Genomic DNA, 12,430 nt, shown 5'->3' with positions numbered 1-12,430 from the left:
CATTAAACTTAGTTGCTAAAATTATGGATGAGTTAAAACAACAAGGGACATTGCATATATTTTTTCCGACATTTCATAGGCGAATGTTAATATGCAGTCTTTTTTTGGAGTGTCTGTTGAGGTGTGGGATATTTATGACATCAATTTGAGGAGTATTTCTATGAATAATAAGTACTGGTTACCTTTGATAAACGGTTGCCTAATAAAGTACACTGAATCCACTGAACTTTAATGATGTCTATATCCCGAGCAAACGTGAAACTGAGATGATGTGGGGGGAACGGTTATTCAAGTACGTATACTTTCTAGAGAATTGCATAACATACATGTATATCCATGGCCGATACATGTATTTGACCTAAAACCTGTTGTTCTGTATCTCTTTGTAACATCGTTATTGTTGTTGTTGTTGTTGTTGTTGTAAAGATTCAGTTTGCTTCATCGTACATTACAGTATAGCAAGTATAGTATAGTATATGACAAGTTGAGAACTACACGACACGTCTGTTTACTTGTAATACAGGCTTCAACATGTGCCTTATGCAGGAGTCAATGTCACCCCCCCCCCCCACCTCGGGGCATAGTGGGGGATTTGGAAATTAGTCTTATAAAATTTGTCAAATTCCCCACTCCCTGGGCATGGGGCAAGACATTCTGGAAAATCACCACCTAAAAGAAGTAATACTCCCAACATTTCCCCCACCTTAATGGGTGGGGCATTCACAAATTCTGACTGACACACAACCACTCTTTTACGTCCGTGAAAATGACTAGGGGGTGAATATGAGGCAATTGCCCCACCCCCTCGGGCATTGTTTCATGGCAAACACGGTCTAATCCCCCACATTTGTCTCATATCGCCCGAGGTGGGGTCCCTCGGGCATTACATTGACTCGTGCATTAGTAGGAGTATGTTGCGTTAGACTGGTTAGTACCTTGCCTTTACCACGTTTCCAACCCGAATTAGCAATTACGATTTTATGTGCATTTCACCTGTTTCTGTTTCAATCGTGCACAATGAACCAAGAAACACAACACTCTAAAAAATATACACACTATACTTGCCAATGGTCATCACAATAAACTTTACCGATTCAACGAACGTTTTGAGGGCCAGCAGTAAATGTAACTGGTTCCCTGACCAATTAAGTAGTTCCCCGCTTGTGGCTCATGATCAAAGTGAAATCGAAAATTGTGTTTGAACTGATATAAAGAAGGCAAGTCAGCTTCATGATGATATCAGACTACCGAGAGTTGATTGCTTTTATTTTGATACATAATTATAACATGTATCATTGTCGAAATCAACATAAAAAGACACAACGCTGTACTGATGTTGCAATTCAGTGTTGCCATATTGTTGTGTCTACCTGGATCATGGCAAACACAGGTTCATATAACATATATGGTCACAACACAGTACAGTCAATACGTCAAAACAAAATGACAAATAGATAAAACAAAAATAAGACATTCCTAGCCATAGTTCTCTTCAGCATGTTCAAATTTTATTTTACAAGACAAAAATAGTCATAGACGATATACCATGCCACATGTACAGTGAGTCTTCAGTACACGCACAGGACGGGAAGTTTTTTGAAAGACAACGAAAATGCTTCGTGTCACTCTGTGGATGGTAATGAACGCAATCAAGAGAAAATCAAATAACGTGAGTACATAGTTTTCAAGGTGGCTGGTTATCAGACAAAACTAAAAAGCCCAAAGTGTAAAATAAGATATCTAGAAAATATTTGACGATTGCGCGGCAATCACGAGCGAAAGTGTTCTAGGTGAATTTAACCCTTGACCTATTTTCATAAGGACGTCGAAGGAAACGAGGTCAGTGTGACATCTCAAGCATGATCAACAACGTTTGCATGAGTGAGTACAACTAAATGTTGTCTAAACTTGAGAAATTCTGTTGATCAGACACAGACTATTTTCAAATTCTTACAACATCTTGACAATAAGAAGCAAATGTGACACTGACAGACAGGCTAGTCCGTCCGTACACCATACAGGAGGCAATCTTTCTAAACAAGTCATGGAAATTGCCAGAAACCTGATTATTTTATGACTGAATATGTTACGATCATAAATTCCCTTACTTTCAGTTAAATTTTCTGATGGGAAGCATTTAGTGTGAAATCTGATGAGCGACATTGATGGGTACAGTGACGTAATTCGTAAACAAATCTAACGTTGGTAACTTTTATTTTTGTAAATGGTCCTTAAATATCAAGTACACCTGTCTTCATAGCAAACAGAAATCTGAGGCCAAATTTTGCCACGAATGGATACATCATTTGACTCCACAATATAATAAGCACGGCAATAGCTCAAAAACCTGGCTCAAATTTTATAACACTCGCACAGCTCAGAGCGCCTGCAGGGTGTCGGAAAAAATCGATTATCTTTTCAGTAAACTTTGCAACACTGTATTATCAAAATTTTGTACCTGTCAATGTACTGCTGCATACAATGTAGTAGAAATACTACTACTAAACACTTCATGGAATATTTGTAACAGTATGTTGTGAAAGTCTACGATGATTTGAAAACAGCAGTGGTTTCGGAATAATATTACAAATATTGTGAGACGCATTGCAAATATTGTTTTCAGGGAATGTCATCAGCAACTTTATAAATCATCGTCACGGCGTACCTTACAGACTAAGCTAATATATGCTCAAACGGATGCATTTTATTGACAATAGGACCAAAAGGCACCATTCCTCTAAATTGTCTCTCACACAATGCATTATTATTATATACTTTTTAAACCCCTTCACTTGTAATAATAATAATAATAATAATAATAATAATAATAATAATAATAATAATAATAATAATAATAATAATAGAAATGTATACAGCAGGTAATATCCACAGAGATCAGAGCTGCTTGAATACAAAACAATCATAAAAAGTACAAAAACTAAAATGGTGACATCTAAAAGAAGGCAAAATTAAAAAGATGGGTTTTCAGCATACGTTTAAAAACATTAAAATTATTACAATGACGGATTTGGAGAAGGAGAGCATTCCATAAATTTGGTGAAGCAACACTAAAAGCCCTGTCACCATTTTTTTTTGTCCGGACTGTAATGGTACTAAGTTTAAAATGGTCAGCAGAATGTAGACTACGCCCCAGGACATAGAGACTGATTAACTCACTAAGATATGGAGGACCTGAACCATGAAGACATTTAAAAGTGATGACTAAGATCTTATAAATAATACACTGACGTACTGGCAACCAATATAAAGAAGAAGTGGAATGATATGAACATGAACATTTCGAACGTGTAATAATTCTAGCTGCAACATTTTGTATACCGTGTAACAATGAATTGCACGAATCAATGCGAGAGATAACAAGTGAATGAACTAGTTGTTCAGTGGCAGACCTACAGAGATATTTATTGAACCTTATCAGTTCAATACGGCGAATATGAAACATTGAAGAACGACAAATCTAACTAACATGAGGCATAATTGTGAGACAAGAGTCAAGCTTTGAACAATTTCCCAACTAGACACCAAAAGTAATGTCCCCACCAAAGCAATCGATGTGGCAGTTTTTGAGTTTAAGTCGTCAACACACATATATACACAGCCAGATAGACAGACACCACACCATGCCTCTAGCACTACTGAACCTTATCAGTTCAGATGTGTTAAAAAGGGATATGAGCATGAAAAAAATAATGTACGTCTATATTTATCTGATTTATCTGATCAACAGACATGATGCAAAAGAAATTAGCCACACATAATTGCTACAAAGTGTCTGCAGTATGCAAGTAATGGTTTAATTTTGATGGTCTACCCGGAAAGTCAAAGTCAAGGTCAAAGGTAAATATAACAAATAATAGCTTGCATCTGATAATATAGGGTAGACACTTGAATGGAGTGTCTATGTATCACACTTTTTGACTAGAAGTATGGCTGCCATTCAGTATAAGTGATATGAGCACCAAAAACAATGCTTGTGTATAGTTCTTTTCTTCCATAATACCTAGAAACATGATTTCAAAGAAAGACAACCTCAAGGGCTAGAGGTCAAATAGTCTTGCTGCTAGACCCCTTTTCTGCTCACTGTCAAACAGGCCGAAGGTCGCTAGTGAGGGTGACAACTCAGGCATTCGCCCTTGATTGTGTGCCACCTTCAGAAACAGAGTGTTGACAAGAAAGCCTGAGGTCTAGCAGCTAGACTAGAGGTCAAAGGTTATTGCTAGTGATGCCATAGGTTGATTAAAATCTACACTAAAATCGAGATCTGGAATTGTAATCCCATCAAAAGCTAATCAGCTAGTCCATAGTTTCATCTACAACAATCCTGTTGACTAACTGATGGACAGACAAACAAAGGTGAAGACATGTCCTCTGTCAAACTTCTGGCCAAGATAATGGTGTATCAGCCAAGTGCTCTCTTAATGTTTGCAATAAGCCAGGACATGGTGATTACATACAGCAAAAAGATGGAGGGATTTCAAACTCCATATTGAATACCAACCTTTGCAATGAAGCTAAAGTTCCTGGATTGATTCGATGAATGCCATCAAGAACAGCAAGACTGCCCTCTATAGCAGCAGTGACTAAAGGTGATGGACGCCACGTTGTATCACCACTGGGTAAGGTAGTACGTTGTTGAATTAAATCTCTAGATGTCATATCCTACAGACAAAGAGAAAAACTTGTAAATTCAGTAAAATCTACACAAGGTACTTTATCATACATTTTCATTTTTAATTATTGCACAAGGTATGAAAATATATGAAAATTAGGATACAAGATATGGACATTAATATGTAAATTATGGTACAAGGTATTGCAAGCTATGTAAATTATGGTACAAGGTATGGCAATCTATGTAAATTATGGTACAAGGTATTGCAATCTATGTAAATTATGTTACAAGGTATGGTGGCAATCTATGTAAATTATGGTACAAGGTTTGGAAATCTATGTAAATTATGGTACAAGGTATGGCAATCTATGTAAATTATGGTACAAGGTATGGCAATCTATGTAAATTATGGTACAAGGTATGGCGGCAATCTATGTAAATTATGGTACATAGTATGGCAATCTATGTAAATTAAGGTACAAGGTATTGCAATCTATGTAAATTATGTTACAAGGTATGGTGGCAATCTATGTAAATTATGGTACAAGGTATGGCAATCTATGTAAATTATGGTACAAGGTATGGCAATCTATGTAAATTATGGCACAAGGTATGGCGGCAATCTATGTAAATTATGGTACAAGGTATGGCGGCAATCTATGTAAATTATGGTACAAGGTATGGCAATCTATGTAAATTATGGTACAAGGTATGGTGGCAATCTATGTAAATTATGGTACAAGGTATGGCAATCTATGTAAATTATGGTACAATGTATGGCAATCTATGTAAATTATGGTACAAGGTATGGTGGCAATCTATGTAAATTATGGTACAAGGTATGGCAATCTATGTAAATTATGGTACAAGGTATGGCGGCAATCTATGTAAATTATGGTACAAGGTATGGCAATCTATGTAAATTATGGTACAAGGTATGGTGGCAATCTATGTAAATTATGGTACAAGGTATGGCGGCAATCTATGTAAATTATGGTACAAGGTATGGTGGCAATCTATGTAAATTATGGTACAATGTATGGTGGCAATCAATGTAAATTATGGTACAAAGTATGGCAATCAATGTAAATTATGGTACAAGGTATGGCAATCTATGTAAATTATGGTACAAGGTATGGCAATCTATGTAAATTATGGTACAAGGTATGGCAATCTATGTAAATTATGGTACAAGGTATGGCAATCTATGTAAATTATGGTACAAGGTATGGCGGCAATCTATGTAAATTATGGTACAAGGTATGGCAATCAATGTAAATTATGGTACAATGTATGGTGGCAATCTATGTAAATTATGGTACAAGGTATGGCAATCTATGTAAATTATGGTACAAGGTATGGTGGCAATCTATGTAAATTATGGTACAAGGTATGGCAATCTATGTAAATTATGGTACAAGGTATGGCAATCTATGTAAATTAAGGTACAAGGTATTGCAATCTATGTAAATTATGTTACAAGGTATGGTGGCAATCTATGTAAATTATGGTACAAGGTATGGCAATCTATGTAAATTATGGTACAAGGTATGGTGGCAATCTATGTAAATTATGGTACAAGGTATGGCAATCTATGTAAATTATGGTACAAGGTATGGTGGCAATCTATGTAAATTATGGTACAAGGTATGGTGGCAATCTATGTAAATTATGGTACAAGGTATGGCGGCAATCTATGTAAATTATGGTACAAGGTATGGCAATCTATGTAAATTATGGCACAAGGTATGGCGGCAATCTATGTAAATTATGGTACAAGGTATGGCGGCAATCTATGTAAATTATGGTACAAGGTATGGCAATCTATGTAAATTATTGTACAAGGTATGGTGGCAATCTATGTAAATTATGGTACAAGGTATGGCAATCTATGTAAATTATGGTACAATGTATGGCAATCTATGTAAATTATGGTACAAGGTATGGTGGCAATCTATGTAAATTATGGTACAAGGTATGGCAATCTATGTAAATTATGGTACAAGGTATGGCGGCAATCTATGTAAATTATGGTACAAGGTATGGCAATCTATGTAAATTATGGTACAAGGTATGGTGGCAATCTATGTAAATTATGGTACAAGGTATGGCGGCAATCTATGTAAATTATGGTACAATGTATGGTGGCAATCAATGTAAATTATGGTACAAGGTATGGCAATCAATGTAAATTATGGTACAAGGTATGGCAATCTATGTAAATTATGGTACAAGGTATGGCAATCTATGTAAATTATGGTACAAGGTATGGCAATCTATGTAAATTATGGTACAAGGTATGGCAATCTATGTAAATTATGGTACAAGGTATGGCGGCAATCTATGTAAATTATGGTACAAGGTATGGCAATCAATGTAAATTATGGTACAAGGTATGGTGGCAATCTATGTAAATTATGGTACAAGGTATGGCAATCTATGTAAATTATGGTACAAGGTATGGTGGCAATCTATGTAAATTATGGTACAAGGTATGGCAATCTATGTAAATTATGGTACAAGGTATGGCAATCTATGTAAATTATGGTACAAGGTATGGTGGCAATCTATGTAAATTATGGTACAAGGTATGGCAATCTATGTAAATTATGGTACAAGGTATGGCAATCTATGTAAATTATGGTACAAGGTATGGCGACAATCTATGTAAATTATGGTACAAGGTATGGTGGCAATCTATGTAAATTATGGTACAAGGTATGGCAATCTGTAAATTATGGTACAAGGTATGGCGGCAATCAATGTAAATTATGGTACAAGGTATGGCAATCTATGTAAATTATGGTACAAGGTATGGCAATCTATGTAAATTATGGTACAAGGTATGGCAATCTATGTAAATTATGGTACAAGGTATGGCAATCTATGTAAATTATGGTACAATGTATGGCAATCTATGTAAATTATGGTACAAGGTATGGTGGCAATCTATGTAAATTATGGTACAAGGTATGGTGGCAATCTATGTAAATTATGGTACAAGGTATGGCGGCAATCTATGTAAATTATGGTACAATGTATGGTGGCAATCAATGTAAATTATGGTACAAGGTATGGCAATCTATGTAAATTATGGTACAAAGTATGGCAATCAATGTAAATTATGGTACAAGGTTTGGCAATCTATGTAAATTATGGTACAAAGTATGGCAATCTATGTAAATTATGGTACAAAGTATGGCAATCTATGTAAATTATGGTACAAGGTATGGCAATCTATGTAAATTATGGTACAAGGTATGGCAATCTATGTAAATTATGGTACAAGGTTTGGCAATCTATGTAAATTATGGTACAAGGTATGGCAATCTATGTAAATTATGGTACAAAGTATGGCAATCTATGTAAATTATGGTACAAGGTTTGGCAATCTATGTAAATTATGGTACAAAGTATGGCAATCAATGTAAATTATGGTACAAGGTATGGCAATCTATGTAAATTATGGTACAAGGTATGGCAATCTATGTAAATTATGGTACAAGGTATGGCAATCTATGTAAATTATGGTACAAGGTATGGCAATCTATGTAAATTATGGTACAAGGTATGGCGGCAATCTATGTAAATTATGGTACAAGGTATGGCAATCAATGTAAATTATGGTACAAGGTATGGTGGCAATCTATGTAAATTATGGTACAAGGTATGGCAATCTATGTAAATTATGGTACAAGGTATGGTGGCAATCTATGTAAATTATGGTACAAGGTATGGCAATCTATGTAAATTATGGTACAAGGTATGGCAATCTATGTAAATTATGGTACAAGGTATGGTGGCAATCTATGTAAATTATGGTACAAGGTATGGCAATCTATGTAAATTATGGTACAAGGTATGGCAATCTATGTAAATTATGGTACAAGGTATGGCGACAATCTATGTAAATTATGGTACAAGGTATGGTGGCAATCTATGTAAATTATGGTACAAGGTATGGCAATCTGTAAATTATGGTACAAGGTATGGCGGCAATCAATGTAAATTATGGTACAAGGTATGGCAATCTATGTAAATTATGGTACAAGGTATGGTGGCAATCTATGTAAATTATGGTACAAGGTATGGCAATCTATGTAAATTATGGTACAAGGTATGGTGGCAATCTATGTAAATTATGGTACAAGGTATGGCAATCTATGTAAATTATGGTACAAGGTATGGCAATCTACATTGTATGTAAATTATGGTACAAGGTATGGTGGCAATCTATGTAAATTATGGTACAAGGTATGGCAATCTATGTAAATTATGGTACAATGTATGGCAATCTATGTAAATTATGGTACAAGGTATGGCGACAATCTATGTAAATTATGGTACAAGGTATGGTGGCAATCTATGTAAATTATGGTACAAGGTATGGCAATCTATGTAAATTATGGTACAAGGTATGGCGGCAATCAATGTAAATTATGGTACAAGGTATGGCAATCTATGTAAATTATGGTACAAGGTATGGCAATCTATGTAAATTATGGTACAAGGTATGGCAATCTATGTAAATTATGGTACAAGGTATGGTGGCAATCTATGTAAATTATGGTACAAGGTATGGCAATCTATGTAAATTATGGTACAATGTATGGCAATCTATGTAAATTATGGTACAAGGTATGGCAATCTATGTAAATTATGGTACAAGGTATGGCAATCTATGTAAATTATGGTACAAGGTATGGTGGCAATCTATGTAAATTATGGTACAAGGTATGGCAATCTATGTAAATTATGGTACAAGGTATGGCAATCTATGTAAATTATGGAACAAGGTATGGCAATCTATGTAAATTATGGTACAAGGTATGGTGGCAATCTATGTAAATTATGGTACAAGGTATGGCAATCTATGTAAATTATGGTTACAAGGTATGGCGGCAATCTATGTAAATTATGGTACAAAGTATGGTGGCAATCTATGTAAATTATGGTACAAGGTATGGCAATCTATGTAAATTATGGTACAAGGTATAGTGGCAATCTATGTAAATTATGGTACAAGGTATGGCAATCTATGTAAATTATGGTACAAGGTATGGCGGCAATCAATGTAAATTATGGTACAAGGTATGGCAATCTATGTAAATTATGGTACAATGTATGGCAATCTATGTAAATTATGGTACAAGGTATGGCAATCTATGTAAATTATGGTACAAGGTATGGTGGCAATCTATGTAAATTATGGTACAAGGTATGGCAATCTATGTAAATTATGGTACAATGTATGGCAATCTATGTAAATTATGGTACAAGGTATGGCAATCTATGTAAATTATGGTACAAGGTATGGCAATCTATGTAAATTATGGTACAAGGTATGGATATCTATGTAAATTATGGTACAAGGTATGGTGGCAATCTATGTAAATTATGGTACAAGGTATGGCAATCTATGTAAATTATGGTACAAGGTATGGTGGCAATCTATGTAAATTATGGTACAAGGTATGGCAATCAATGTAAATTATGGTACAAGGTATGGCAATCAATGTAAATTATGGAACAAGGTATGGCAATCTATGTAAATTATGGTACAAGGTATGGTGGCAATCTATGTAAATTATGGTACAAGGTATGGCAATCTATGTAAATTATGGTTACAAGGTATGGCGGCAATCTATGTAAATTATGGTACAAAGTATGGTGGCAATCTATGTAAATTATGGTATAAGGTATGGCAATCTATGTAAATTATGGTACAAGGTATGTGGCAATCTATGTAAATTATGGTACAAGGTATGGCAATCTATGTAAATTATGGTACAAGGTATGGCGGCAATCAATGTAAATTATGGTACAAGGTATGGCGGCAATCTATGTAAATTATGGTACAAGGTATGGCGGCAATCTATGTAAATTATGGTACAAAGTATGGTGGCAATCTATGTAAATTATGGTACAAGGTATGGCAATCTATGTAAATTATGGTACAAGGTATGGCGGCAATCTATGTAAATTATGGTACAAGGTATGGCGGCAATCTATGTAAATTATGGTACAAAGTATGGCAATCAATGTAAATTATGGTACAAGGTATGGTGGCAATCTATGGAAATTATGGTACAAGGTATGGCGGCAATCTATGTAAATTATGGTACAAGGTATGGCGGCAATCAATGTAAATTATGGTACAAGGTATGGTGGCAATCTATGTAAATTATGGTACAAGGTATGGTGGCAATCAATGTAAATTATGGTACAAGGTATGGTGGCAATCTATGTAAATTATGGTACAAGGTATGGCGGCAATCAATGTAAATTATGGTACAAGGTATGGCGGCAATCAATGTAAATTATGGTACAAGGTATGGTGGCAATCTATGTAAATTATGGTACAAGGTATGGTGGCAATCTATGTAAATTATGGTACAAGGTATGGCGGCAATCAATGTAAATTATGGTACAAGGTATGGCGGCAATCTATGTAAATTATGGTACAAGGTATGGCGGCAATCAATGTAAATTATGGTACAAAGTATGGTGGCAATCTATGTAAATTATGGTACAAGGTATGGCAATCTATGTAAATTATGGTACAAGGTATGGCAATCTATGTAAATTATGGTACAAGGTATGGCAATCTATGTAAATTATGGTACAAGGTATGGCGGCAATCAATGTAAATTATGGTACAAGGTATGGTGGCAATCTATGTAAATTATGGTACAAGGTATGGCAATCTATGTAAATTATGGTACAAGGTATGGCAATCTATGTAAATTATGGTACAAGGTATGGCAATCTATGTAAATTATGGTACAAGGTATGGCAATCTATGTAAATTATGGTACAAGGTATGGCGGCAATCTATGTAAATTATGGTACAAGGTATGGTGGCAATCTATGTAAATTATGGTACAAGGTATGGCAATCTATGTAAATTATGGTACAAGGTATGGCAATCAATGTAAATTATGGTACAAGGTATGGTGGCAATCTATGTAAATTATGGTACAAGGTATGGCAATCAATGTAAATTATGGTACAAGGTATGGCAATCAATGTAAATTATGGTACAAGGTATGGCAATCTATGTAAATTATCGTACAAGGTATGGTGGCAATCTATGTAAATTATGGTACAAGGTATGGCAATCTATGTAAATTATGGTACAAGGTATGGCAATCTATGTAAATTATGGTACAAGGTATGGTGGCAATCTATGTAAATTATGGTACAAGGTATGGCAATCTATGTAAATTATGGTACATAGTATGGCAATCTATGTAAATTATGGTACAAGGTATGGCAATCTATGTAAATTATGGTACAAGGTATGGCAATCTATGTAAATTATCGTACAAGGTATGGCAATCTATGTAAATTATGGTACAAGGTATGGTGGCAATCTATGTAAATTATGGTACAAGGTATGGCAATCTATGTAAATTATGGTACAAGGCATGGCAATCTATGTAAATTATGGTACAAGGTATGGCAATCTATGTAAATTATCGTACAAGGTATGGCAATCTATGTAAATTATCGTACAAGGTATGGCAATCTATGTAAATTATGGTACAAGGTATGGTGGCAATCTATGTAAATTATGGTACAAGGTATGGCAATCTATGTAAATTATGGTACAAGGTATTGCAAGCTATGTAAATTATGGTACAAGGTTTGGCAATCTATGTAAATTATGGTACAAGGTATGGTGGCAATCTATGTAAATTATGGTACAAGGTATGGCAATCTATGTAAATTATGGTACAAGGTATGGCAATCTATGTAAATTATGGTACAATGTATGGCAATCTATGTAAATTA

General features: G+C 34.9%; 1 protein-coding gene across 1 annotated transcript in view; it reads right to left on the bottom strand.

Annotated features, from left to right (window-relative positions):
- Window positions 1-12,430, bottom strand: part of LOC144442171 (von Willebrand factor A domain-containing protein 8-like) — a 234,867-nt gene that overhangs the window by 143,580 nt on the left and 78,857 nt on the right. The window contains exon 13 of the mRNA XM_078131440.1: window positions 4,520-4,680. Coding sequence (XP_077987566.1) covers window positions 4,520-4,680 — 161 coding nt within the window. The remainder of the gene's footprint in view (window positions 1-4,519; window positions 4,681-12,430) is intronic.

The sequence above is a fragment of the Glandiceps talaboti genome, chromosome 11 (assembly GCF_964340395.1).
Source record: "Glandiceps talaboti chromosome 11, keGlaTala1.1, whole genome shotgun sequence".
Classification (NCBI taxonomy): domain Eukaryota; kingdom Metazoa; phylum Hemichordata; class Enteropneusta; family Spengelidae; genus Glandiceps; species Glandiceps talaboti.
Note: the sequence above shows the minus strand (reverse complement) of the source record. Positions and strands in the feature narration are given on the sequence as shown.